This window comes from Alternaria burnsii (genome assembly GCF_013036055.1).
Source record: "Alternaria burnsii strain CBS107.38 chromosome Unknown 717, whole genome shotgun sequence".
NCBI classification, from domain to species: Eukaryota; Fungi; Ascomycota; class Dothideomycetes; order Pleosporales; family Pleosporaceae; genus Alternaria; species Alternaria burnsii.
The window spans coordinates 1-27,993 of record NW_024066129.1 but is presented as its reverse complement, the minus strand read 5'-3'; the positions used below and the strand labels follow the sequence as shown (position 1 = coordinate 27,993).

Below are 27,993 nucleotides of genomic sequence, written 5' to 3'. Positions count from 1 at the left end.
TCCTCCACAGCCATGGACTCTGTCTCTCAACGTCCACTTCCGCATAGCAATATGCCGCAAAGCAACGCCATCCAAGGCCAGCAGTCCCTGCCGCCTTTATCACAACTCACCAACCGTCTCCCCACGTCTGAACACAGCCCAGCACAGCCTAGGCAGCACACAGAAGCAGGTGAAGTTCGAGATTCGGGTCACTGGTCTATCGCCCCAAGCAAACGTGAGTATACACGATATCTGTCAACCACACGTTGTTGACACCCATTCTAGATTCATCCAACGTGTCTCAGCACATGGGCTTACAGTTGCAAACACTACTCAACCCTTCTGATGATTCAACATCACGCAATTCCGTACCAGAGACGCCGTCGTCGGTTCGGTATCCCTCTGGTTACTCTCAGCCATCCCAGGTACGTCACTTGGTTACTGCCCCCCGAGCTCATCTAATGTAAAGGCAGCATGGTGGTCTACCTTCGCTCTCCCAACCATACGACAACAGTCGACAAAGTATTGATGCCGGCTCCTCCCAATTCGACTCCCGACGCAGCAGTGTCGACAGTCGGGTGAATGTTGGCATGGGGCATCTTACGATTCACCACCCACAGTCACCGTACGACAGCCAGAACGCGTCTCGAGCTTCGCTTGTCCAGGACCTCCAGCAACAACGCGGAATCACAAATCCAGTTACGCGACCTAATGGCACTTCTCCTTTATCACCCCACCGAGCCGGTCCACGTGCTAGCAATCCCCCACGACGTGCTCCAGTCATCAATCCCAACCCTAGGAGCGTGTCTGGTATGCCTGATCCTATGGCAGCGGCCCCGACTAAGGGTTTTGCTTGGGCCTTTCCGGCAGACGACTTTGATCATGAAGAGAAGAGGACATCAAGCAGCGGTGAGTCTAGCGTAGACCGCTCAAACGTCCCCTCGCGTCAAGGTAGCTTTGCGACATCGATCAACAGTAGCATCTACACCACAGATTCTAAGCTACCACCTGGTCAACAACGACTGGATGATGGCATGCATTCCCACCCTTGTTTTACATCAGCCGTACTAATTAGCATAGACGTCCCTAGTACCCATCATCACTCCATGCAACATCGCAGTGTCACGAGCCTACAAGCTATTGACCCTACCAACCCACTCGCTCCCGGAAGCGGAAGCTACAGCAGGACTCCCGAGCTTCGGGTCAGTCACAAAATGGCTGAAAGGAAGCGAAGGAGTGAGATGAAGACCTTATTCGACGACCTCAATGGAATTCTACCCAACAGCCCAGGCAGCAAGTCAAGCAAATGGGAGATTCTCACCAAAGGTAAGTCCAGAGTCGAACTTTTGCGCATTTTTGTCTTACGTGCCCTCTAGCCATTGAATACGTCCAAAATCTGACTCGCGCACACCAAACCGCTCGTGAGGAGCTTCTCCGTTTGAGACCCGAAGCTGAGTACTATCGAAGAGCCCAAGAAGAGAACGAATTGCTACGGGCGGAACTGAATGCCGTCTGGAACGCTCTTCGTCGCGCAGATCCTTCCAACACCCATGTTTACGGAAGCATGACTGGCCAGTTTGCGCAAGGACTACCCACAGCTCCTGCACCTGGTAACAATGTGCTTCCACCTCTACAACAGCAACAGCAACAACAGGGGCTCCCGCAACCACCACCACCACCACCACCATCACAGGCTCAGTGGGCACCACCACCACATGCGGGTGCAATGTCGAGTGCGATGCAGGGTGTCGAGTTTGGCGGTATGCGGCCTTATGAGCATTCGCATCGTTGAAGCAACCCTTCTCCACGTCGCTACCGACTTGTATGGGCAATACAGCTGATATGGTTCTCGACGATCAAGACTCCATTATGTCTTTTTTATTCTGTGTTACATCGAGAGACATTCAGCAAGCGTTGTTTTTCTGCTTTTACACCTAGGGACGGGAAAGGGTTTTCCGCCTAGGACTAGATGAGCCCATCAACAACCTTTTCAATCATCTACCGACTGTGTTTTACGATTCCTTCAGTATCGAGATGTATTATGATACCGATCCTACGCGACATCATCGACATATTCGCCACTCATCGTGGGTCTTTCTTTCACTTACCTACTAGGGCGTAGGGCGGCGTTTCATCAGGCGGTTTATATCTAAGGAGTGAATAGGCTCAGAAAGGCTTCTTGGAACAAGGTTAGGGAAAAAAAAAAGTACGTGCCATGTTTCAGTTGGTGAGACGCAGGTTTCTCATCTCAAGAACAGGAGTGGATTATTCCACCATGATGGCAGGCGTATGGTTGTTTTCGTCATCTCGAGCGGTTGATCGGTCTCCAGACCGAAAACAGTTCGTGTACCCAGGACTTTGTGCCCTTATCGCTCTGCACGTGGGCATATGTCTGCGCCATGTTTCTTCGACATGCATTAATAGCTTTAGTGAAGAGGGGCATAAACTTCTAAACATGGATCGTCGCTGCAGATTGTATGTCAAGCCACCCACACTTGGACTTTGGTGATCTTTTCTTGCGATATTAAAATTCCAAATCCTCGGGTCACGACACCACACACACCACACCTGGGTACGCCGATTGCTAGAACTTGCCAGTGCTATCGCGCCGAATATCTTTTGGCCGCATCTTACCGTGTAGCGTGACAAGCGGCTCTATGTGTCCGAACAACCAGTGAAACTGTTATATGTAGGTGGAGTGTGAGCGACGAAGAGTTTGTTGCTTTACTACGGCTTTTGTTGACTCGCACTCTACGATCTTCGTTACTCATTCTCAAGGCTGACTCGCGTTTGCATTCTTTCTCGCACAGCCATTTGACGCTAAATGAGATCGTGGCGTTTTCTTGAGACTTCGTCACGAGGTCGGACACGTGGTGATCGTCAGTCAATCGGATCCGAATGTGGGTGGGGACAAGCGGCACGTCAAATTGCCAATGAGTTCTAGGCTTGGAATTGGATCCAGCACTAAGTCATCTGAGTTAGTGCTCGGTAAGATGTGCCGAAGAAGTGTCTGGGTATGACAGCCAATAGCCCGCGATAGTTGCGCTCTATGAGAACTAGAACTGGAAGGACGTTTGTATAGTACGAGGGTTTGTGGAGCGTTTTGTATGCGTCTGCTGGAGGTTGGTAACGGTCGGTAACCTGAATCTTTGTGTGCTTCAAGGGTCGTATCGCTTGGACTCAATAAAACCTAAAGGGTTTCCTGTGTGGCGCCCAAGCGCGATTGTACTTTCAGACTAGTCGAGATGAATAGCACTGCGATGACAAGAGCGGAAAGTGCAGAAGAATTGAGATACGACAGCAGCGGTCCATTGAGCAAATTCGTTGCGAAGAACAAAAGGCGTTCGCAAGCCGCCAAAAGGGTATAGAATTAAAAAAAAGTATGCAATCTATCCATCATCTTCATCGTCAACTTAATAAGAAAAGAGAAGGAAGTATGCTACCCGCGATGCAAAATCGTATCCAACGGATTTTTCTTCGGACCAACCAATTCCTTCTTGACCTCTTTTTTCTGCTTCTTCGTCATGAGTCCTTTGGCCTTGATACCTCTCTCCTTTCGTAGTTTCTTGAGCGCTTCTTCCGTCATTTCCTGGCGGAGGATTTGTTCCACGACAAGCTTCTTGCGACTGCGCTTATCGCCGCGGCCGATGATGATACCAGCGGTGATGTTGCAGGTAAGACTGAAACTCAGGATGATGGCGGTGACTTCCTTGGGGCGGTCTTTGTAGTAGATTCCCCAGGTTGTACCACCAAGTGCGCATTGGAACATGGAGTGGAAATCGAGAAGGACAATGATGGCGATGAGGAGGCGGATGGAGAAGGCGTGGTGTGTGTATGTTTCGTGGGGACGGTAAAAGGTATGTGACTTCTCGAGCTTGCCTTGATGGTATTCGAGCCTCTTTTGCTCTTGGGCGGTGAGGACAGGGGCTTCAACGCCTTCTTGTTCTGCCTCGCCCGTTTCCCACGCGCTTGATCGGGGCATGGTTGGTAGCTCATTATGGTCTTTCAATTCCTGTAGTCCTCGTTTCTTACGTACTTCCCAGGTCTTGTGTGCATATTTGGCAACAAAGATCATGTGGTAGGTGTCGACGATACGGAAGGGGAACATGGTGATTCCAACGACACAGAATAAGGCAGTCAGGACCTGGTCGGCAATCTCGACGAAGTAGGCCTGTCGGTCACCCACATAAATCCAGCCGATAAGGAAGAGCACCCATGCCGCCCCCCAGAAGGTGATAAGGAAGAAGTATAGGGTAACGAGAAAGCCAAGGGGATTGCGGACATAACGTCCGAACCCCTTCATAGTCCGCTTGAATCTTGCGCGCCTGGAGTGGAGAAGGTGTCGGACGTGATCGTCCAAAGCTGCCTTTTCCTCGTCAGTCCAGCCTGTCAAGGAAGCACCGTGTGGCAGCACAGCGTAGTGATGGCCCTCGCCCTCTTCCAGAGTTGAAAGATTCGAGTCGATTGTGTTGTTTCTGTGTAACGTTCCGCGCCCTCCGCGCGCTGCTTGCTCTACTTCGCCTTGTTGTGTCATCTCGGGGAGTTGGTCTTCCCCGCGTCCGGCACCCCTGGCTGTACCCATCTCTTCATCCGACGAGTCCGACGTAGTCTGTCCAAGATCGTATGTAGGTTGGCGGTTGTAAAGCCATGGCAAGTTGGGTAGGAAAAGCGAGTTCTGAACATTATTCAGCGTAGTAAGGGCAGAAACTTCGGGATCTGAAGTCTTGTTAGCTCGCGATCAACATGGAACATGTTGGAATGTACTAACCAATGACATCAAGCACATCAACAACGTTGTGGCCCATCATGTTCTGGTTGGGGTCTTTCTGACTCCGCCTCATGTGGAATGCGGAGGATTGACGAGTCAATCCTTTCCGCGCGTTGCTAGGGCCTCGAGAAGGCGGCGGTCCGTTGCCGGTGGAGGGGTTTGCGCCATCCTCATAAAGAGGCTGTAGGTGTGGACCTGTTAGTTGGCGTCTTAGACTATCGTCGGCGAACATAGCCTGTGGGGGTGGGCGCGGTTCGGAGCTACTTCGTCTTCGACCAGCCTGCCATGTGTTGTCGGATTCTGATATTGGCTCTGGCGCAGCGACAGGATCGGGCGTAGCTTGAGGAGTATTCAGACTTGGCTGATGCGAAGGTCTTCGTATACGGATTGACGAACTGCGCACGCGCTGGGCAGGATTTGAGGGAGGCGCGTATAGGTCAGACATGGAGGGCTGGGCGGACGGTGTGCGGGTCATGGTGGTGACGGTAGGGTGTGTGATTGTGGTGGACTGTGGCCCGAAATGTTGCACGGTCACGCCGTGGCCAGGCGCGGTCGAGGTTGTTGTGGTTGTTGTGTGCGGACCAGAGGTGGTAGTGGTCGAAGTTGACGACGACGCCAACTGGCGTCCCTGCTTACCTTGACCTTGATCCATCGTGGCAGCGGTTGCGACGAGAGGACCCCAGGAAAAGGATCAGTTTGGGTGAGCGTTGAGGCGTTGGGGTAAAAGTAGTGTCTTCCTAAGCGTGCAGCATTCCGGCCGCGACCGGCGTGGCTTTAGTTCATGGTTCAGTCAGCAGCGTCTCCGCAATCCGTCACAAGCAAAAGGGTTAGACGCGCGCTATGATAGGAAAGAGTCGCGTTGGCACGGCGATGATAACGATTTTCAGGAATAAGGGCATGAGAGGGGTCTCGGAAAACACAATCAAGCTTTCTGCTCGTGCGGATTCAAAGCCAACCGTCTTTTAGTGCTTCGGCTACTACGGCTCGTGCAAAGATCCGAGTGGTGCGGACTGTGAATTCATTCCATGACCGCAACTCGCACCGTGAAACATTACGTCATATCTCAATCTTTGCGGAGTGCAGACATATCTGGGGTTGCTGACCTCTGCGCATACAACTTGTATTAATAATCTGTTGTACAGCACCCACACCGTGTGCGATGAACACTTAGCTGTCAGCTGCGACCAGTCTCTGCAACAGAGCGGCAGCATGGCATTTGACTAGTCGCGATGCGCGTGCAACTCGATTGTGCATAGGAACAGTGGATACCCTCATTTGCATTATCCTTCATTCGTTTATGCTCTCCTTATTAAATTCAACAAAAATCGCTTACAGGCAGGTTTTCAAGACCATATGTCTGGACCCAACAGCCGTTCCCCATAGGGCTGAAACGAGACCCAGCTGGCCACGCCCGGGCCAACATTGACGTAGCTGTGGATCCTGGGCGCATCCGTACCTGAGAGATGGTGACTTTGGTCTTACACAGTAATCTTCATCTTAGTACTATCATCGCACTTGTTTCTTTACAATGAAGGCCATCCGCGCCCTCGTACCGGCCTTCCTGGCAGCCAGCCGCGTCGTCGTCGCAATGCCCCAGCGCAGCGCGCCCCAACAAGCAGTTCTCGACGCGTCCAAGCATCTTGTCAAAACACTCGGAGTGGGCCACTTCAGCGAATGGAGTCGCGCCACAAAGAAGGAGTTTTTGATCGACTGGCAAGCCGGCAAGGAGTCAGAATGGGTGATTGTACAGGGCAATGAAGGTGGTGATTTGGATTCCATGACGGCGGCGCTGACTTGGGCATACCATCTCGAGCATTCGTCCCAAAACACGTCGAACCCCATTAAAGCAATTGCACTTCTCCAGACTCCGTCGCATGCGCTGGATTTGAGGCCAGAGAATAGACTGGCTCTGGACAACTCGCAGATGACGCCCGGCCACGAGGATCTATTAACGCTCGACGAACTGCCCGAAGACCCTGAGACTCTCGGTAAGAAGCTCAAGGGCATCGTCCTAGTCGACCATGGCAGCCCATTACGGAAATGGAGCGAAGCAAAGATTCTCAGCATCTTCGACCACCACAAAGACCGCGGTACAGCTCCTGACGCTGAACCCCGTGTCTTCGAAGTAGTAGCAAGTTGCACCACGCTTGTAGCTCGCCAAATGCTCGACGAGCTCGAGCAGTTGGACCAAGAATACCACATGCCGCACGAACTCCTCGAGCTGGTTCTCAGCGCCATCGCCATCGACTCTGGCGGCTTGACTGGTAAAAAGACTACCAAAACCGACATTGCAGTTTCCAAGCGCGTTCTTGCACGCAGCAACTGGAAAAAGGACAGCCTAGAAGACGTAATGGAAGACCTAGACGACGAGTTGAGTGAAGCGCAAAAGGACATTGATAACCTCGGTCTTCGCGATTTGTTGCGTCGGGACTGGAAGGGCGATATCATTGATACTCCTTCGCCGCGTACACCTACTGTGAGCATTGGCTTCGCATCTGTTCCTTACTCGATGGACGAACAGATTCTCAAGACGGACTTTGCAGAACTCTTTGGTTAGTCCTTTAAATCCACCTTCAGCAACTCTTGATGCACGACTCAACTAACACACCCTCAGACTGGTTCGCCGTCCACGCCGCCTGGACCGCTGAAGCCGGCGTCGACATCGCTATCACACTCAACAAATATAAGAAACACTACAAAGACGGCGAGAAGGAGAAGATACGCGAAGTCGTCCTGACTGTCCGTGACGACGTACGTATCGATCAGGACCAAGCGGATTCGCTGTTCAAGACAGTCAAGGAGGCGTTGGAGAACAACGAGGAGGGTATTGATTTCCAGCCATGGCATCGCGCGGATGAGCTGGCACCGAGACAGATGGTGTGGACGCATAAGAGTGGTGCGGGTAGGAAGGTCATCAGGCCAATTGTTGAGGAAGCAGTCATGAAGTGGGACTAAATGACAATTTATCCTAGAGACATACGTGTTGGTCCATCTCAGCTGCCTGAAGGAACAAAGGTTGATGTATGCTTTTAGCTACAACGCATCTCGCTATCTCATTTGAATCGGGCTTCTATGTATCCATCCCAAGTTTGACTTGGTCACAATATCGAAATTGTTAATTCGGTAACCCGCGTTAGCAGGCTCAAACTGAAAATGTGCCCAGGATATATTCGGGATAACCTGCGCTAACACACTGGGAGTACCTGGCGCTGCTGTATGCTTCAACCTCCAGTGCATGCCACAAGCTTTTGGGACCGGGTTCACGAGTAGTCATCGCAAGCATAAACTACAAGGTCAAGTATCGATCATTATTCATCATTGTCTACGCTACTTGAGCTTCATCGTTATACTACTACCAAGCCAAACTGCCAATTTCAACAGGAAAACAAAAAGAAGCCATGTACAAGAAACATCGAATCTGCTTGTACCTCCATCCGGCTGTGTTCGGGAACCCCGTGAGAGCCTGCTCTTGTGGGCGGCTTCAATCAACAGAGCCCTTCATTCAAGCCAGGGCGGAGGTGACAGCCAAAATCCAAAAACTCCCTTCAACGCCGCTTAAATGCAATAACGAGAGGGTATCAAACGCCAAACACAATCGATGCCGTGTAATCAATGCTGTAGTAATCGATGTCCGCCTAAGGGCGCTACCTAGGACGGGCGCTACGCGCAGCTGGCTTCCTGACATTGGCGGTATTGGTCTTAGGCGACAAGACGTGTGATTTAGTCGTTTTGGTGCGGGATGCTGCGCGGGTTGCACGAGTTGTGGGAGCTGCGGACGCTGGTTTCTGGACTGGTGCCCTTGTGCGCTTCTTGGGTACTTGCATCTCTGCGTTCTCCTTGTCTGTTCCGGACATCTCGTCGCTGCTGCGTTTCTTGGTGCGCGTTGTCTGCGTCGCCTTGGCGTAGCCAGGTGTTGGTTTGGTCGTTTTTGGGGCAGGCTTGACGCGCCTGTTGTCGGGTGATGAGGTTGCTGCGGCAGATGAACTGGGGTTTGTGGGAGGAGCGGTGCGTGTCTTGCGTGTGGCAGGTGCCGGCGCAGACGCAGATGTTTTCTTGGTGACGGTGGCCTTGATCACTGGAGCAGGCGCGGCATTTGGTTGCGCTGGCGCGGATGCCTTGAGGAGATCAAGTAGCGTGGTTTGTCGCGTCACGGTAGGGATGCGGTTGACGCGTCTCTCCAGGCGCGACTGCAGACTGGCGCATTGTGCATCGCATTGCGCTCGCAACTTCTCTTTGCGTGAGTTGATTTCGAGCTGGAGGTTGGCTAGCATGTTGGCTTTCGCCTCAGCTGTGAGTCCGTCTTGGATGTTGTTCATAGTCGCGTTGTAGTGGTGGACAACGCGTCGACAGCGGTGATATGGGTATTGGCGGTAAAGAGGAATGGCAGCAAGCAGGAAAGACTTGTTGATACTTTCGAAGAACTCCTAACGGGTTCTGAGCAGCTCAGGTGTGGTGATGGTGGAAGAGGGTTGCAGCTTCCGAAAGTTGAGAGTTGTGAAGAACAGTAAACAACGCGAGAAAAGGCGCGACTAGTAAACTGGGGAGAAGAACAGAGTAGTGCAAGAGACTTCTTGAGACTTTCTGATGCTTTTGCGGCAGTTTCGGAGAGTTTCTGAGCAGTTTTGGTGTAGTTGCGGGTAGTGTTGGTCGCAGCTTCAGATTCTCGAGTGGGATGTGTGAGGAAGGAAGGATGGAGGGTCTGAGGTCTGTCTTTACGACAGCGCGCCAAGGGCACCCGATCATTTCAGCATAGCGCCTGCATCATCGTAACAAGTCATTTGCGAGGCGAGCACGAACATCTTAATTATATGGCAGTCTGCGCAACAATAATTGCAACGCAACGCTTGAGAAATGGAGTAATATTCAATGTTGAATTGCGCGAGTCAGTTTACAGGTGTCGCAAACGCCATCTGAGTCGGCTCACCCTTGCTTCCGCACGGCCTCCCGCAGTCGCGGTCAGACTTGCACGTGATCTCGGCGGTTCGATGGCCAGCCTCCGTCCTCCGTTGCGGCGACCTTGAGCTCAGCATCATAACGTTACCGTCGATCCGAGCAACTACCCAAACAATCACCTCAACCCCACATACAACCGATTTGCAAGATGGTGTTAGAAGCTTCCATGATAGTGTACGGCTGCTCTCACTGATTTAGCGATCCTATGCTAACTCGAACAGCGTTGACAACAGCGAAGCTAGTCGAAATGGCGATTATGTACCCTCGCGATGGGAAGCACAACAGGACGCCGTGAACATGATCTTCTCCGCAAAGACTGGTGCAAATCCAGAGTCTTCCGTCGGTCTTATGAGCATGGGAGGCAACACACCGGAGATCCTCACGACCCTGACAACGGACATTGGCAAGGTGTTGGACGGTCTGCACCGGACAAAGATAAAGGGCAGCTCGCACTTTGTGACGGGCATCAACGTCGCGGCTGTATGATATCCGGAAACCTTGGAAAGATGCCCGAGCTAATGAGTGTTACAGTTGGCCCTCAAGCACAGGCAGAACAAGTCGCAGAAGCAGCGGATAGTCATGTTCAACTGCAGCCCCATCGAAGAAGACGAGAAGAACCTGATCAAGTTGGCAAAGAAGATGAAGAAAAGCGGTATTAGCATCGACATCATCGCATTCGGCGAGCTAAGCGACGACACCACGCGGAAACTCCAGGCCTTCAGCGACAACGTACAAAGCGCCGAAGGTTCCTACCTTGCTACCATCCCGCCAAGCGCGAACCTGCTTAGTGACTCGTTGATCACCACGCCTATTGTTGGTGGAGAGGGTGCATCCAATACTGGAGGTGACAGCGGTTCTGGAGGTGGAGGTGGCGGTCCATCAGGCGGCAATGACTTCGAGTTCGGCGTAGATCCATCGGTTGACCCCGAGCTCGCATTGGCGCTAAGAATGTCTTTTGAGGAAGAGAAAGCACGGCAGGAAAAGGACAAGAAGACCAAGGAGGCCGCCGAAGGCAAGTCAGAGCTTGAGCCAGTCGCTGAGGGTGACGAGAAGCAGCCGCTGCTAGACAATCAAGGTCAGCCAAGCGGAAGTGGCAGTAAGGACAAGAAGGATGACGACGCAGACAAGATGGACACGGCATAAGCTAGCGCGCACATAGTGCAGCTAGGAGGGGATGGCCCTCGAAGCTTCAAGATGGGCAGAGCATTCACGGCGTCTACTGTATGACTAGAGCTGGCGTCTACCGCATGGCATGGATGAATAAATGAAGCAAATAATGAATACTAGTCTCTGTTGACTGGATTACGGAAGTGACGTCTTCTACGGTATACCTCTCACACTCGAATAGCCTGGGTTCCCCAGGAAGGGTGGCTACGCCTCTCTATTGAAACCTCTGAAGCCATCGTGCATGCCTCAGACTCAGCAGTACGGCTCTGGAGCTATGCAACGAGTTTACCCATAGTGCTTCCGATTTGTGGCACTCTTATAACACATGTCGCAACAGGATGCTTTCCATGCTGCCCTGTACGTTGCTCTGCTTTCTGTCTTTCCTCTCCTTTTCATGGTATCATGTTTCTTGCGAACTCTTGCTCATCCCCTGACCTTTACAAAACCATCCAGCCCTCGATCGAATTTCTCACATCGGACCGGCATCTCCACAGTGTAGAACGGGTTCTTCATGACATAGTCTGCGTATAGTTCATATATCTTCTTCATCATCGTGTCTACGTTCGGTTGCTGGGGCTCTGTGAAGAGGAGGAATTTGACACCGGTTTGCGTTTGGAAACATTGAATACGGAAGTGCGAGCTTTCCAGGACTTCGATACCAGTTGCGCGGACAGGGAATGTCTGGAGGTTGGGCGTCGCGGTGGACGGAGGAGGCGCGCGGACAGGTGGGACTGGAGAGAGCTGCGCTGTTATGGCATGCATTCTAGATGCTGGTCAGTGGAATATTCCGACTCGGGCAAACTGCATATTACCCATGGAACGATCCAGCAAGCATGAGGTAGTCATTGCTAGTAAGCTTGCTCATGCCCGTGTGGAACTCTCGATTGTAGATGAGGCCGCCAGACTTGCTGATTATGAACAGCGCGAACACCACCCTACACCACAGTATTAGCCAGCGATAAGGAAGACTACAAAGCGCTTCATTACATCTTGTCAACTGGAAGAACAAACTATCACGGAAGTCTAGGCAGCGTGGTGTTGCGGCTCGTGTCCCGTAAGCGGTGACGGGGTTCTGCCCCTCAGGACTCCACAGCACCCGCCTTGACAGCTGGGCAACCATTGTTTGCTTGCCCTTTTACAACACTTGACCCGCCCATTATTTCTCCACGAGATCCATACCGTACAACGACACCCACACCCGCTCAAAATTATCAGCCCGGCCTACGCGGACTGTTGAGCTTCCCATACCCCGCGAACTCAACTCTCCAAACCGCAGCCGGGAGACGTCCGCGACACCATGTCGAACCAGAGCATTCTGAGAATTACCCGCGAACTGGGCGAGATCCAGCGTGGCTCCGACCTCTCCATAGCTGTAGCCTGTCGCGATATCGACGTGCGCCATGTGCGGGCACTAATCATCGGCCCACCTGACACCCCATACGAGTTTGGCTTCTTCGAATTCGCTGTCAAGTTCACCCGAGACTACCCAACAAAGGCGCCGAGTGTGACGGCTATCACTACACATGGTGGGCGCACGCGTTTCAACCCCAATATCTATGCGGGTGGGAAGGTGTGCCTGTCAATCCTTGGGTAGGTTGCGGGAAGCACTCGATTTGGGTATACGCTAACAAGACGTAGCACATGGCGAGGAGAGCGTGGGGAAGAGTGGTCATCTGCCCAGGGACTCGAATCTATCCTCATCTCTATCCAGAGCCTCATGTCCAGTAACCCATATGAGAACGAGCCTGGTTTCGAGGACGCCAACTCAGACTACGACAAGAAGAACCAGGAGGCATACGTTGACAAGATCCGTCACGAATCCTTACGCATATCAGTCATAGACCGGCTTGAAGAGTACCTGGGCATCAGCTGGGGGAGGTCGGGCCCAACCGTGTACAATGCGGAAGAGGACTATCAGTCTAGCAGGGACGACGCGCCGTTTGAACCCTTCAAGGACCTCTGCAAGCGACGCTTCCTGTGGTACTACCAGTCGTATCTGGCTCGTGTAGATGAGGCGGCGAAGAAGAACAAGGATGGTGAACGATTCGAGAAGATGCCCTTCGAGGGACCAGGCAACGCAATGGAGGGTACATTCCAGTACACACAACTCCGAGAGCGGCTCGTAAAGATCTTCGAGACCCTTAACAAGGAGATGGAGGCTTGGGCTGCTGAGGGAATGGCCGCTGTTAGGAAGGAGATGAGCATCGCCAATAATCTCCAGCGCCAGTATGAGCAGATCATTGAGAAGTACAAGAAGCAAGACGCCGTCACACTGGACCTTGACCTAGTGGACAAAAATCCATTCGTGTGGCAGCTGGTCCTCTTTGGCAGGCCTATGACCAACCTTGACGGTGGCATGTTTAGAATCATGCTGTACATTAGCCCGAAGTTTCCTGAGGTCCTACCTCGCGTGAGGTTCGAGACACCAGTCCTCTACCATCATCGCGTGTCACCTGATGGCATTCTCTGCTACGACGCTGCCCGTAAGGATGACATGCGGTCACACATCGAGGCCATCATTGCTGCTATCGAGGAGGAATCGCCTGCATACGACCCACGCACGCTGGTGAACCCTGAGGCTGCGAAGCTCTTCTGGGGTACACCAGAGGAGAAGAAGCTCTACAACCGCAAACTAAGGCGGTCTGCACAAGACAGTGCTGAGTAAGTTCATGGTCAAGTGAAGCTAGGATGCTCGCTGACAGCCGTGTAGGAACTGTTTCTAGGAGGAACCAGGTGGAGTAATGATATAACGGCCGACTTCATCAGACATGATATTACATGATACCCCAAGTCCGACCCCGTGGTCCTGGCTTGCATTATTTGGCGTTCAGTGGGAATTCTGGGCACAACAGCATCGGTAACGGCGTTAGTCATCAATGACATGCTATTTCATTGAGGCGTGATAGCAAAAGTTGAATTCATCTATGCTTGACGTTTGACATGTGAGATTCGCCCGTGCATACGGCGCTTTACGCGCAAAGTTTGGCCGCCGGGACCCTGAACCCAGGCCCCCGGACTTATGTCGGTTCATCTCTCTCCGCAAAACAACTCTCTGATCGTCGCACCCCAATTGCACCATCGTACCATCGCTAAACATGCCGAACAACTCAGACACGATCCAATCGCTCGGAAAGGTGCTTGTCGTTGGCGGTTGCGGCTTTCTCGGAAGCCACATTGTCAGCTTCATTGTCAACCGTCACCCCCAGACACAAGTCGCAGTTCTCGATCTACGAACCAACTCGAATCGCAACTCCAGCCCGAACGTATCCTACCACGATGGCGACATCACAGACGCTGCGGCCATGGAGGCGCTGTTCTCTGAGGTGAAGCCCAATGCGGTCATCCACACAGCATCTCCGCACTTCGACCTGAAGCCTGAGATTCACGAGAAGGTCAATGTTGGCGGAACCAAGGTTCTGCTGAAAGCTGCGCAAGAAGCTGGGGTCAAGGCATTTGTGTATACAAGCTCAGCGAGTGTTATCCTCGACCATGAAACTGAGCTCATCAACGCGGACGAGAGATGGCCACTTGTTACTGGCGATGCCCAGCCTGAGTACTATACAACCACAAAGGTAAGCATACTACAGCATTATCTCGTCTTCTTCGCTGACTTGGTTCTCAGGCATACGCAGAGACAGCCGTCCTCCAAGCCAACCGCAGCCCTGAAAACGACCCTAGCTTCCTGACCTGCGCCATCCGCCCTGCCGGTATCTTCGGCGAAGGCGATGTACAACTGCTCCCTAAGATGGTCAACGCGTACAAGACAGGAAAGACCAAGTTCCAAGTTGGTGAGAACAACAACATGTTCGACTTCACGTACGTTGAGAACGTCGCATACGGACATGTCCTCGCTGCTATCGCACTGCTCCATACCCACAGACGCCTGCCCAGCATTCCCCTAGACACCGAGCGCGTCGACGGCGAAGCATTCTTCATCACGAACGGCCAGCCCGTATACTTTTGGGATTTTGCACGCTCGGTATGGCACGAAGCAGGTGACCAGACACCGTTGAGCAGCGTGTGGCATCTCAGTGCCGACTTCGCATGGACTGTTGGTGCAATCCTGGAGAACATTTTCTGGCTCTTGGGGAAGAAGCCTAGCTTGACCAGGGCTCAGGTCAAATACAGCAGCATGTCGAAATACCACAGCATCAACAAGGCGAGGCAGCGGTTAGGGTATGAGCCACTTGTCACCCTCGATGAGGGCGTCAAGAGGGGCGTACAGTATATTCTAGAGCAGGACAAGAAGGCTGGCGAGAAGAAGGGCCAGTAGACCTATGCGTGGGAACGCGTTGAGCTCAGGTCGGTTAGAGACAAGTTCATTCCTATATTGCAGGCCGTATGTAGTCTTGGTATAATGTAATCACACGTCACTCAGCAGCTCCCTCCTGGAAGATGCAAAGATGAGTACACTGTTGTGGACCTCCAGATGTGGCTAGAACCTCCCCAAAGACCCACTCCCGATTAAGTCAACTTCGTCGTTCGCGCGTCGTAGCTCCATCGCACTTTCCCAACCCCACGTTCCCCTTCACCCCGCCAACATGGCGCGCAATCACGAAGAAGTATGTCGCGCCCGCTACTTCCCGAGTCAGCATACGCAGCTCTCGGCCTCTCTCCTGCAGCGATCAAAGACCTGATGAATCCCAAGCCACCGCCGCCTGAACCCCCCGAAATACACGCGCCAAACCTCCTCCAGAGCGATGAGGACAACGCGCGGCCCATGTCGCCCAACGAGACTTCTATAACGCTGTATGCAGAGCTCCTGCTGCATATACGTACTGTCACGCTTTTCGCCTCGCTGCGCACGAATTTCTCGCGCTCAACTGATGCGAAGCTGTCGAGCGACGGGTCTTACATCACAGTGTCGCACGAAGGCCAGTCTGCGTCGATACGTCTGCCTGTCAACATCGAGGGTGGAGGCGAGGCTGCGCTCGAACTTCCATCGCAACCCCCAACCAAGGAACTCACACTACGTCTTCAACTAGAAGAGCGTGAAGGAAGCGACCTCCTGGGCGCACTGCAACGTGAGGACCGACAAGCCAATATTGTGCCATGGGATGGCGCCTCACTCAACGATGCACAAGATGTGGAGCTTACTTGTAAGAGCTGTGAAGGCGTGATTGTAGCCAAGGGGAAGATTCGGCAGTGGAAAGATCTACCGAATGAGAATTGGGCTGAGATGATGGACTTTTGGCATTGCCACAAGCCGGATGAGCATCACTTGCATGATCACAGTCACGATGAGATTATTGGGCAGAAGGGGTATGCAGCTGCCAATCGCTTGCAGGCTGTAGACGGGGTAGGCTTTGTTGATTTGGCGAGTTTCTTACTGGCGGAGCAGGACTGTGATGGTGCACAGGTAAGCTATACCTTTCCTTTTATTCCATCGTTCTCGTAAAAATGGGCGCAAAGAAGGCGAACTCGCCTTTCCAGTGGCATCATCGTCGATACAAGCTCCCTAAAACAACATGTTCATACACGTGCTCTCTGCTCCGGATGTATCCTCTTCCTCGGGTTGATGGGTTACCGGCGCTGTTGAGTTGACGGCCTGGCGTTTCACTGTCTCTATACCCTTAGACCCTTGGGATTGGCAGGTTTAGCCAAGGCTACATTTCATCTATACTGTTGTCTATGTTTGTTTCGAGTCGTCCATTCGTACTGATATGACACAGATGTCTTCCAAAAAAGAAGCAGAGCTGCCGGCAGACCTGATCCAATGCGCACATTGCAACCACACGATCGGCACCCAGGATCCTGCTACCTCCGGCTGGCGCATACGAAAGTGGGCCACTGGCGTAAGATCCACGTCCCCATCCACAACATCCACGTCATCCACCTCTCCGACTACCTACACAGTTCAGAAATGGATAACAGCCCGTCTTCTCCACCTAATCGACAACACCGGCCTTCGCAAATTTCACATTCACACCCCTCACCCACCTCCCTCCAACCCCTCTGAAGAAACTGAACCCATACCTTCCCTCCTGGTCTGGGTATTTACCCCGGACCTTCTCTTCTCTTCTTCCATACCCACGCCTGGTCGCCTCGATCCCACACGTACGATGAAGATTTTCTACCAGAAGCAGACCTGGCAGGCTTTGAAGCCTGGAGAACCAGAGAGTGCACAGGTAGAGGACGTGGAGTTTCCTGAGGAGTTGTATGGGGAGCTGAAAGGGGCGCTTGAAAGGAGTCAGAGGTTGTTGCCCCCGACTGCGAAGAAGTTCCAAGGGTGGGATGTTGGGCTACTGGAAAGGTTTGAGGTGCTTGAAGCTGGGATGGGGAATTTAGAAGGTGAGGATGTTTTGAATGGGGGTGTCAGTGACAAGGGGAAACCAGGTGACAACGGGCTGGAATGTGAGATACCATCGGAAGATGTTGATTGAAGTTATTTGACGAAACTAACGACCATACACGTATCCAAGTCCTCTTTCAGTCTAAAATAGTTGCGGAATACTCTACTTGAGAATGACTGTTTATATAGCCGGGGAAGTTGCGAATAGTTCGTCGCTCTGTATGATCCTGGTATCCTTGGGTGGCAATCAGTTGAGATATAGACTGTCTTCGAAAACCCACTTGTAGTATATCACCCACAACGATGTAGCTTGCTAGATGAATTTAAAGCATGAGTAATGAGTGTATTGCGTGTCTATTCTCAGCTTTGTTGCGAACTTGAGACCCACTTCCAAATCCACGCCTTAGTGAGACCATCCCGCTGGCGCTATACGTCTTCCGTAGGTATGCCAAATTTGGATAAACACTTATGCATTACTAACACATCTCTGTGCTACTTTAGAAAACAAAAGCTATCGGTCGAGCTAAGCATGGTCGATTGGAGACGGCCCTGCATCGATGGGAAAAGTGAATATGTAATTGGGGCTTGGAGCCATGAGTCCGTCTGCCCCTGGTCGCATCTGCGAAGCTGGCAGCCAAAGCTTCTTATCGGCAGTGACCCACATCTGATCTGTCCAAACGAGCGCATCATCCTGGACCAAGATAGAAGCATAGCCCTCGGGGGTTACCTTCCAGATGGCAAGCAATGTGGTATCACTGAAGTATAGGTTGCCATCCCCGTCAATCGTACTACCGCCCGTGCTGGGAGTCAGTGCAACCGCCTCAGTATAGTCACCCAGACTAGCAGCCAGAGTAGAATTAGTCAAAGCCGCATCAACCAAGGCGGTCTTGATCTTGAACAAGCCGCCATTACAAGGCTGGTAGTACAACCACATGCCATCTGGCGAAACTTCCATCTGATCGAGTCCGACCGCGAGTGTGCTTCCAGCAGCACCGTAGCCTGGAACAAGAGTATGGTTGTACATCATCGGGAACCATGCGACTGCTGTCGGATCGTTGGCTAGTACCCGCACGCCCTCTCCCGTCGTCATGTTGAGGACAAGTAGTGCTCCAGCTGTATCGCTCAAGTATGCGACATCGCCGGAGGGTCCGAATCGCACGTCGTCAATGCCACTGCTGGAGGTTTTAATGTCGTCGAGGTAGTAAAGCTTGTCCACCGTGTCGTTGGAAAGGTTGATGCCGATTAACTTTGTGGAGTGATTGAGGCCCTGAGATCCTCCATCGACGAGCCAGTAGCGTCCATCAGGCCCGATGCGGGCGCCGTCGAGACTGACAAAGGTCTTCGCTGGATCCGAAGTACTGTCGCTCGAATTGTAGGAATTCCATTCGGCGTTAGGGTAGAGCACTGTAGAGTTGTCGTCTAGAAGCTCGACTGCTCGTGGAGGATCGGTAAGAGAGTATCTTTGCATTAGGAACTTACGTCCCTCAGCTGAGAATGCGATGCCTTGAGTTGCTAGATCCAGATCGTAGACCACTTCGAGGCCGGGAGCGAATGCGCCAGCGAGGCACGCAGTGCTGAGGGCAGTGATGATACCACGAGAGATCATGGTTCAGAAACCTATTTCTGTGATAGGAGAAAGAACGAATGTACTGAAACAAGAGATATGACGATTACCCCATCTTATATAACACATCTCAAGGCTAATTACCATTGCGCGCTGTGGTCTTCTCTCATTACATGACCTTGGCACGTCGTCAGCTTCAATGTACAGTTCAGTCACTATCACGTCCGAAAAGCTACCGGCACAGTCCGGCACAAAGATTATCCAAAGTTGGATCCCAAGTCTTCCGTGTCTTGTTTGGATGCTGTCTGCAAAGGGTGAACGTTTAAGCGGACGTACTAAAAGGTTGTCCACCTCTCGTGCACGGTCGCGTGATTATCAGCGACTAGATCGATGCTTACCGGGATTGTGAAGAAAGCTGGGTGGACTTTGACATTGCACTTCTGATAACACCGGACGAAAACAGCGATTTCCTTTCCACCATGTTTCTTATTTCTATCTATCCTACACTATCTGATGATCTCTACCACAGCCTTGAGACTCCGTAAATGAGCGGCCAGAAAGAAGGAGGTAGGGGGGAGATCGAAATCAGTCGCTAGAGGAAAGAAATGAGAGGAAAAGAGAAAACCCGTATCAAACAAAGATCCTTTGTTTTTTTGTGGAGTTTCTGTTCTGTTCTGTACGAGGCAACCATGATGCCATACCAGTATGGCAGAGCGAAGAAAAGGCCAGGCCGTGAATACGTGCCCATATATATCTTCCTCATTTCCTCCTCTTGTCATAACAGTCGTAATAGCTGTTCAGAAAAACAAGTGTCCAGACGCCCGCTCAATGGAAGATTACTCCTTCTGTAAAAGTACAAGATGAGAAAGACGGCTATACAAGTGCCCACTAATCGTATACAATATAGTGCGGAAATTACTGCGGGTTTCCATAGCCCATAAAGGTCAAATCATCCAACGTAGTAGTGGGCTCGGCGTACAAGTTGTCGAATTGCCCCCCAAGCTGGTTGAAATCGGGGAAGAAATTGGACGTGTTGTTGAACGCCATCTGGCTAGGCGGCGCGGTATCGAACAACGTGAAGTCCTCAGTGGGGCGACTGAAGCCCTGCATGGTCATGTCCATGTCACCACTGAAGCCCTCATCCATGTGTGGTGAGAAGAGAGTAACGTCGGGCTGAGCCAATGGTGATAGGTGTGGGAGCCCATTCATCGTGCTGCTGGTTGTGAATGGCAATGGCGCGTAGTCAAACGCCGTGCTCATTGGGGTTGGCTGCTGGAAACCCGTGTTGAAATTTGCGTTCAGGTCACAGGCGTTGTAGATGTCGTTGTGGTTGATGTGAGTATCTTCTGGGGTCACAGCATCAACAAAGGATGTGGGCTCAACGGGCGAATGTCCAGATGAGTAGGTGAAGTGGGAGCCGTTGGTTGTGATCGAGTCACGGCGGAAGTCATCCTGGAAACCCTGGTGGCTCAAAGCTGGCGTGTTGACGCCATAGAAGTCAAAGTTGTCGATCATGGGCACTTGTGGCGATGGGATGAACGGTGTGATGGGTGTAGTCATGGTCGCTGACATTGGTGTGCCAATGAAAGGAGTAAGAGGAGTAGTGGGGCTGTTCTCGCTGCCAGTAGGACCCTTCTTGCGACCATTGCTCTTGGAACGAACGTACTCCCAGCCATGAGCCTTCTCCATGTGCTGCTTGCAGTTGGACTCACGCTTTGAGGCGTACGAGCATGGTGGGTAGAGACACTTGTACTGGGCAGGAGCAGCAGAGTGCTTGTCGTTCATATGCCTGTCACGTTCCTTCTCAGTTGGCCAGCCCAGATCGAAGTACTTGCAGTTCTTCTCAGAGCACTTCCACGGGCGAGAGTGGGTCTTCTCGTGCTTGGTCAGATCGGATGGTCGCTTGAACTCCTTCTTGCAGTCACGGCAAATGTGCATTACATCTCCTGGCTTCTCGGACTTACGACGGCGCGCCATGGAGCGGGTGACTTCATCCTCGTCCATACTGTCCTCGGAGGCGTCCGAGAGACGGCGCTTGATCCTGAAGGCTTTTGAGGCATCTTCTGAGATAGGCATAACCTTTCCGTTCTTCTCCCGGACTAGCTCGACGGGACGGCCGTTGTGGCTAATGCCACCACGGAGGGTGATCTTCTCATCGCTATGGACCATTTGATTAGTGCGTGCGAATAGAAAGCCGGCGGCGCGGTCATACCGTGAGTAATCCATGTCGTCTAGGTCCTCGCCCTTGGATTCTTTTTCTCTTGTAGCAGCCATGATTGAAGCGTATCGTCTAATCTGTTCCATCAAATCGAGGAAGTAGCCGTCAGTATAAGGGCGGTCGGTTGGTAGTCGCTGATCTTGTTCGGAAATGTACTGGACAGTCGTAGCCAAGAGTTGGATTGATCGTTCGCAAAAACGAGTGTACGAGTCCGGGGTAGCCGACAGCTCCTTTAAACCACGAAAAATGCAATAAGCTACTGCACTTTGAGAAAGACAACGGGTGGTTCCACTTACCGGTGCGAGGAATATGAGGGTCTTCTCGAGATCACGGAGGTTTCGGATGTTCTTCTCACCTATGCGTCGGGGAACGTCCTTGACAAGCGAGTGAAAGTCTTTGAGAGACTCCTCAGCAAGGATGGGCTTGACAATGAAGTCGTGAATCTGCTTGCACGTGTGCTCGCCAAGCACGTGATCCTCCTCTGGAGAACCGAGTGCGGAAAAGGACCTGGTGACAGCCGAGTGTGTTGAGCTGATTGAGGTGCTGATGGATTCACGAACGCTGGAGCGCTGAGTGCGAATCTCGTCTTTATATATGTTAGAATGCGGGGCGTTCTCTTCCAAGACGGGTAGCTGCGGTGACTCCTTACCGTATTTCGATCCACTGATGCTCGAACCCAGACCGCTGTCAGAAGCGTGGTCGTGGGGGCTGCGTTGAGCTGCAGTAGGCTTTATGTCAATGTCCATTGGGGTGTGGTCCAATGAGGTGCTGTCGAGGACGAAGCTCGGGACGGGAAGAACCTCCGGGTCGTTGAGAAGGTCAGAGCCGGCAGCAGCGCTCTTATGGCCAGCGACCCTCGCCTCGAAGTCCTTGAGCAGGTTGGTGACGCGACGCACGCTAGGGTCTTGGATGGAGTCGTTGACTAGCTCCTCTAGTCGCTCAGTGCTGGTCGGTGAGCGACGGGGCATAAAGTATTTGTCGACGTCGCAGATGTCGGACGATATGTGGGTTGGCGACGAGAAAGTACCGCTCTTCCGGAGCTGCATGCCATGGGTGCTGAGAGGGGAGGCGGAGCCCTTAAGAGGACGGCGGCGGGGATGACGGTTCTGGTCGTGGGGTGCAGACATGTTGAGCTATGACTGGTCGTAGTACCGGTTGAAGTGGGAAAGGCGGCCTCAGGTGAGTCACGGACTGCACGATTCCCCAAACCCGGCGAACCAAAAGGACCAAGTGTGAGTGGTTATCCAAGCCCAGATCACGTTTTCATTGACCGGGGATAATGGAACCTTTGCGGCCGCGGAAGCTAACAAATGATAGGCTGGAGTGATGAGAGCGATGCAGAGAGAGGGTAAAGGGCGCTGAGTCCTCTTGTCGAGTGTCGGAGGAGAAGTGCTGGTATATAGGAAGGCGCAGCACGTGGAGTAAGACGGGCGGCGAGCGGCAAAAGATGCACAAGGGCGGCGGGTCTGCGGTGCAAAAAGACGAGGAGGAAGGGAGGCCTGAGGATTGGGATTTGAAGCAAGAAGAGATATCGAGGAGCGCGGGCTGGGGGGGAGTAGGTGGTTCAAGAGGGAAGGAACGGGATGTCGTCGCTTCCTCCAGTGAGTGGAGTCCAACTCCAGGCAGCAGTGCACGGACACTTGACGTTCCGCGCAGTCAGCCCCTGCTCGGATCATGAATACGAGCGACATGCCATTATTCGTCCATCGGCACAACGTCAGCCAATCCGTCACTTGCACCTTTGCCGCGTTTCTGGCATACGCGTGGGCGCAGGAATCGAGCGCCAAACTTATTGTGTCCTTCACCGCGAACCCTTCTATGGTGATAGACACGGAACCACCAGAAGACTGCGAGAATTGGCTCCAATCCAGCGGTGACTAGACCCTTGCAAGAAACCGGTCAACCCTAAGAAGCGCAGGAACGGCTGCTAGCGCACGCTTATCACTGGTTGATGGCATAAGGCGCCCTATGGGTGGAGGCTTGCAAAGGGCGACAGGGCTGTGCATGGATGGAGCCATTTCGCCTTCCTCACCACTTCTGGTGGACCAGCAACTAAGACAACTAAGGCGTCGCTATTGATAAAGCCGCCGTCCCCGCTCCCTGGAATTGCACAGATGCGCACGCCGTCATACCCACTATTCCGTCGTTGCGCAATCCACCGTGTCGTGATGTTCTGGATGTCGGCACATACGTATGCCACATCCTTCCATTGGGCGAGTAGTACAGGACGCCTTTCACCGGAATCGTGGGGGCCAGAAACACGTCGTCAACATGCATGTGATGTTAGGGCTGCGCATGCAGGCGTGAGAGGTATATCGATATTGAGGGAGTTCCAGTTATAAGATCCATGGCGGGGTACTCTGGGACTAAGTATAGGCGTGAGGTTGTCTCATACTTTACGTAGCTTTGCCACGCCCAGGTGTTGGATTCTACCCTATCTCACGACTCGCTGCGGACAAAAGCCGGACACAGAAGCGTGGACGCCCTTGCCGCCCTACCAACTTACATTCGATCTATTTGTCTCTTTGCGAGATGCTCCTCTCATCTCGGAATACAATGCTGCTCGTTTCTTTTGCAAAAGTACGCAATGACGAGTGTTCATCTACATACACCACCCCGGAGCAGCCATCTCCCCCCACTCTAGACTGGATGTTCGTGCTTCGAAAGTAGAATCGCTTCATTATCCGTCATTGAATCGGTTGGTAAGCCGGTTGTCTTTGCCACATATACAAAGAAACGTCTTTCACCCAAAACTCCAACCACCTAACGAACATCACATCGTCCATGAAACCCAATCCATAATAATGCATTATTTGGCAAACCATCCATATAGCCTGTGCTTTCTTATGCCAAAACTTAACCTCGCCTCGCCGCGCCTCGTCGACCTCTTCAGATCTCGGTTGCCGCATTCTGATACCCATAGTACACTGCTTCTCGTACTCACTCTTGCCCATCAACCAACACTCGCTTGAGTAGCCAAATTGCTCAATCGTAAAGTCTGCAATGTACTCGTCGCCGGACCGAGTTTCGATGTTGAAGACGCTATGACGGACTTCTGAATACGGTTGATAATGTTTCCAGTAGATGACCCAATACGGTTTTGCTACCACCGAGAGCCAGGTTATCCTAGCGTTGACACGGCTCAGAAATGGCTCGAGCATGTATAAGAAGACACGGATGCTGAAGTCGCAGTGATTAAACTTATTAGACCCCCTTCGCATGTCTGGACTGATCCAAGGATCATAAACAGCGGGACCGTATGCTTGTATCAATCTCCCATGTATCGGTGGATACTCACTCTCGTAGATGACGATGGGATCGCCCAGTCCAGGTGACGGGTTGATTTCAAGGTGAACGCGAAGTCTTGGTTCATATTCAAGTACAAGGTTGAAGATGTGCCAGTATGGCGCAATGATGGTTTGGATTTCTTCAAATTCTCCCCGTGAAGGATGCCCTACCGGAATTTGTGGCCTGAAGGGATGCGAGTTGTACGGATGAAAGACTGGCGTAGATGTGCCTTTAGGCGAAGGATATTTTGTTGAGTCTGTTTGGCTCAACGGAGATGCGCTTGGTGTAGAACATTCTGTCAAGTCTACTACACTCAACGGAGAATTGCATGGTGTAGGAATTCCTATAGAGTCTACTTCGCGTAGAGGAGACGCCACTGGGGAAGAACATCTTGTCGGGGTTCCCTTAGGTGATGGAGACACTCCATGTATAGAATACCTTGTCTGCTGTTTCTGACTCGACAGAGATGTTTTTCTTGTAGGACATCCTTTCAAAGTTGCTGGCCTGGCGAAGTTCCGATCGTAGGGAGTGAGGACAGAGGGTTGGCCAGGGCGTGGACGAGTCGCCATGGCTGACTGGGTCTGTGCGAGATCTGGCAATATCCAGTAATGAGAATCATGGCTTTTGAGAATATATCGTCGGATGTTTTGTGATAAGTGAACGCCGTGGCCGAGATCGTTGGAAACTTCGAATTGTTCACATATTGAACCACGGCGCCAACGGCAAATGTTCCACTATATTTCTCACTGTCGAGCTCGAGGTCTAACATACGTTTGGGCTCGTCCTTGTTTCGCATGTGGTGTTGCAATAGAGACCGAGTTTGATTGGGCTTATTCTTACCTCCCGACGAGCTCCTGGTCGCAATCGCGGGACTGTGGGTTCCAGGACCTTGACGACCCGCAATGCGGAGGAGTATTTTAACTCGACTAGGTATCACAACCTTTGACACTATATAGCTATATTCACTACCCAATACACTTGTTTCGATTGGTGAATAAACCATTCAGGTCGTAGTAAGAAATCTAGACGTAATCCCGGTCATAATTCCTTTTGAATCGTCAGCCTCTATAGACGACTATAGTACCACCTCGATATTTCTCTCCAGCGAGATATGGAGAGGCTTTATATTATATAGAGTATAGATTTTATGGCTCTCGCTACCAAGAAGAACGGTGATTCACTAGTTCCTTCAAAACTAGGTCAATACGCCATGCTCTTTCCACTCAAATCACCGAATCCAGAACTCATGGCCACCGTGATCTGCGCGATGGAGCCATGGATGAATCAGAACGTGGAATACTCCAGTCGCTCGTGCAGTCAGTCATGTCGAGTTCTTCTTCGCGGAACGCGGCTAATGACACGACGACATATATTTTTGCGCATCACGTTGCTTCGGACAAAGAATCTTGGTGGTGGTCAAAAACGAATGTCGAAGCAAAGACCACAAAAGATGGGACCTGAAAATAGGACCGCTGCAGGTTTCCGCTTACAGTGGATCAGGAGCAACGAACCGTCTGCGTGTGACCTCATGTGGCTCCAGGCTCAGGGGCTTAGCTCCAATGGTACTAGCGTTTAAACTTTGGGATGGGCTGATCGCCAATGAGACGCCAGTCAGTATAGTTCCGTTTCAAGAGCCCCGTCAAGCTCAAACCCCTCGCGATGCTGTTGCCGCCGTTGTCGTTCTGACTGTCAACCCTCTCTCTTTCGAGGCGAGTCTTTCGTCGCTCCCTTGACCAGTCTTTCCTGTCACTCTCTATCTTACCTTTAGGTCCCGTCGTGGCCGTTACAATCTCTCTACAGGTTACGCTGGTTCGTGCCTGCACACGCTCTCTCCTGCGATAAACGCGTTATCGCACATTTGAAGTGTTTTCAGCCGAGTTTTTCGGATTGATCGTTTGAGTTTTTGCAAGATGTTGGGTTTCCACAGAAGGACGAGGTCTTTAATACCGGTCAAGGACTTGGGTAAGTATGATAAGGTGGCCATGGTTGAGGAAGAGGAGGATCTGGATGTAGAGGAAGAGATGGAGATGCAAAACGCGCCAGACGGTGCGGACAAGTCGCGATGGTCGCAGCTGATGCTTGTGTACCTTATCTTTCTCGCTGAGGCGTAAGTTCTACTACCTGATCTCGAATGGCAAGACCCGTCTGTTCCGACTTATGCTGACATGCTATACAGCATCATGGCTTCAAGCCTCCAACCACAGCTCCAGATGCTCCTCTCGTCTTCCGACTACTGCGGCACTCTCTCCTCGTCCTACCTCCGAAGTATACTCGACTGCGCATACGCATTTGGCGGAACAACGGGTCTATTCTGGGGATACCTTGCCGACCGTATGGGAAGAAGGCGCGTCACGCTCATTGGGCTCTGGAGTATGTTCGCATGCTGCTTGAGCATGGGCTTCGCAACCAGTCTCGTCAGCTGTACAATTTTTCGCTTTGTCGCCGGCATGGTTAGCTCGGCGATTGTATGCACAACCCTGACCATGATTGGAGATCTGAGCACATCGGCAGAGGAGAGGGCGAAGAACGTCGCCCGGCTACCTACTATCTCTCTGGGCGGCTCCATGGGCCCGATCATGCAGCTCATGGTCTCGGAAAGCCTACAAGCCTACAACATGGTCTGGCAAGACTTTCCAACCCTGGGCTCTGAGCTAGCTTGCGGAGCCGTCTTGTTCGCCATTGCGCTCACGGCAAGCATCTGCCTCAAGGAAACGCTCCCTCACCACAACGATCGCTCCGCAGACTCAGTCGACATGGACTGCGAGAAAGCTGCCTTCCTCCGCCGCGACTCAGAAGACACAAACATCACCCTCGTCGACTTTGCTCGCCCCGAACCCATCACTATCTCCCAGTTCCTCCAGGCCCCATCTCTTATGGTCCTTCTCTCCTCCTTCTGTCTCCTCTCGCTCCACGCATCGACTTTCGACGTTGTCCTTCCCCACCTCGGACACAGCAGCACAGACCAAGGCGGCATGGGCATCTCGTGCGACTGGCTCAGTATCGTCGTTCTCGGTGTCCGCGGCATTGCAGGCATGGTCCTCTACTACGCCATTCCTTACGCGACGTCGAAATACGGTCTTGTCAAACTTTACCGCTCCGTCTCCGCCCTCCTACCCGCTACCTATGTCCTCACTCCCATCCTCGCCATTGTCGTCACCTGCTCCGGTCTTGAACCCGTCATTTCCGCTCTTTCAATCTTCACCCAACACCTCCTCACCGGTGGCGCAAACGTTGTCGTTTCTCTGCTCGTCCTCAACACCACACCAGATGCTTTCTCAGCCGGCACCGTTGTCGGTATGATGCAGATTGGCAGTCTCTTCAAGGCTTTTGCCGTTGCAGTCAGTGGCACAAGCTATTATTTCAGCGACGATCTTAGCGTACAAACAACAAACTTCGCTCTCTGGACTTGCCTCGCACTCTTCGGTATCGTCGGTGCGGGACTAGCCTGGTTTGTCCGCGAACGCCCTAGTGTGGAGAAGGATTTCCCCAGCGAGGTTCTCTGCTGGGAGACATGCTTTGATGCTGATGCCGAGAAGCAGTTTAGCCTTGAGGATGTTGAGGAGGTTTGATCGATCACTGTATCATCACCTGTTGTATGTCTTGATGTTTGTAGCGCGTCGTTTCATCATCTCATTTTTCTTGTCTGTCTTTTCTTTTGTGCTTGTTCATCTATCTCCTTGTGTTGAGTTTAGTACTCTGCTTCTTGGGTTGTATGAGTATATAGCAAGTCATCGTATCTTGACCCATAGGTCAGTTGTCTGTCT

At 52.1% G+C, this 27,993-nt stretch overlaps 11 protein-coding genes across 11 annotated transcripts; 5 read left to right on the top strand and 6 right to left on the bottom strand.

Moving 5' to 3' along the window:
- Positions 1-12: 12 nt before the first annotated feature.
- GT037_010567 (uncharacterized protein) lies at positions 13-1,771 on the top strand (the record flags this gene model as incomplete). Its single annotated transcript, XM_038935614.1, has 4 exons — positions 13-214; positions 265-404; positions 453-1,305; positions 1,356-1,771. 4 exons carry the CDS (start codon positions 13-15, stop codon positions 1,769-1,771), a joined length of 1,611 nt encoding a protein of 536 aa, XP_038781618.1.
- Positions 1,772-3,418: 1,647 nt separating this feature from the next.
- Positions 3,419-5,399, bottom strand: GT037_010566 (uncharacterized protein; the record flags this gene model as incomplete). Its single annotated transcript, XM_038935613.1, has 2 exons — positions 3,419-4,695; positions 4,748-5,399. 2 exons carry the CDS (start codon positions 5,397-5,399, stop codon positions 3,419-3,421), a joined length of 1,929 nt encoding a protein of 642 aa, XP_038781617.1.
- Positions 5,400-6,275: 876 nt separating this feature from the next.
- GT037_010565 (dhh phosphoesterase) lies at positions 6,276-7,702 on the top strand (the record flags this gene model as incomplete). The annotated part of the gene is made up of 2 exons (XM_038935612.1): positions 6,276-7,299; positions 7,362-7,702. The coding sequence occupies 2 exons, from the start codon at positions 6,276-6,278 to the stop codon at positions 7,700-7,702; spliced, it is 1,365 nt and encodes a 454-aa protein (XP_038781616.1).
- A 689-nt stretch (positions 7,703-8,391) lies between these two features.
- On the bottom strand, positions 8,392-9,063 carry GT037_010564 (uncharacterized protein; the record flags this gene model as incomplete). The annotated part of the gene is made up of 1 exon (XM_038935611.1): positions 8,392-9,063. The coding sequence occupies one exon, from the start codon at positions 9,061-9,063 to the stop codon at positions 8,392-8,394; it is 672 nt and encodes a 223-aa protein (XP_038781615.1).
- A 785-nt stretch (positions 9,064-9,848) lies between these two features.
- Positions 9,849-10,843, top strand: GT037_010563 (26s proteasome non-atpase regulatory subunit 4; the record flags this gene model as incomplete). The annotated part of the gene is made up of 3 exons (XM_038935610.1): positions 9,849-9,874; positions 9,922-10,180; positions 10,232-10,843. 3 exons carry the CDS (start codon positions 9,849-9,851, stop codon positions 10,841-10,843), a joined length of 897 nt encoding a protein of 298 aa, XP_038781614.1.
- Positions 10,844-11,290: 447 nt separating this feature from the next.
- GT037_010562 (trafficking protein particle complex subunit 4) lies at positions 11,291-11,732 on the bottom strand (the record flags this gene model as incomplete). Its single annotated transcript, XM_038935609.1, has 2 exons — positions 11,291-11,630; positions 11,680-11,732. The coding sequence occupies 2 exons, from the start codon at positions 11,730-11,732 to the stop codon at positions 11,291-11,293; spliced, it is 393 nt and encodes a 130-aa protein (XP_038781613.1).
- Positions 11,733-12,164: 432 nt separating this feature from the next.
- GT037_010561 (uncharacterized protein) lies at positions 12,165-17,250 on the top strand (the record flags this gene model as incomplete). Its single annotated transcript, XM_038935608.1, has 8 exons — positions 12,165-12,457; positions 12,506-13,528; positions 13,815-13,888; positions 13,979-14,439; positions 14,490-15,136; positions 15,179-15,206; positions 15,363-16,226; positions 16,540-17,250. 8 exons carry the CDS (start codon positions 12,165-12,167, stop codon positions 17,248-17,250), a joined length of 4,101 nt encoding a protein of 1,366 aa, XP_038781612.1.
- Positions 17,251-17,682: 432 nt separating this feature from the next.
- Positions 17,683-18,765, bottom strand: GT037_010560 (uncharacterized protein; the record flags this gene model as incomplete). The annotated part of the gene is made up of 1 exon (XM_038935607.1): positions 17,683-18,765. One exon carries the CDS (start codon positions 18,763-18,765, stop codon positions 17,683-17,685), a length of 1,083 nt encoding a protein of 360 aa, XP_038781611.1.
- An 873-nt stretch (positions 18,766-19,638) lies between these two features.
- On the bottom strand, positions 19,639-22,068 carry GT037_010559 (uncharacterized protein; the record flags this gene model as incomplete). Its single annotated transcript, XM_038935606.1, has 2 exons — positions 19,639-21,171; positions 21,238-22,068. 2 exons carry the CDS (start codon positions 22,066-22,068, stop codon positions 19,639-19,641), a joined length of 2,364 nt encoding a protein of 787 aa, XP_038781610.1.
- A 1,560-nt stretch (positions 22,069-23,628) lies between these two features.
- On the bottom strand, positions 23,629-24,798 carry GT037_010558 (uncharacterized protein; the record flags this gene model as incomplete). Its single annotated transcript, XM_038935605.1, has 1 exon — positions 23,629-24,798. One exon carries the CDS (start codon positions 24,796-24,798, stop codon positions 23,629-23,631), a length of 1,170 nt encoding a protein of 389 aa, XP_038781609.1.
- Positions 24,799-26,139: 1,341 nt separating this feature from the next.
- GT037_010557 (mfs general substrate transporter) lies at positions 26,140-27,798 on the top strand (the record flags this gene model as incomplete). Its single annotated transcript, XM_038935604.1, has 2 exons — positions 26,140-26,336; positions 26,406-27,798. The coding sequence occupies 2 exons, from the start codon at positions 26,140-26,142 to the stop codon at positions 27,796-27,798; spliced, it is 1,590 nt and encodes a 529-aa protein (XP_038781608.1).
- Between the last annotated feature and the right edge of the window lie 195 nt (positions 27,799-27,993).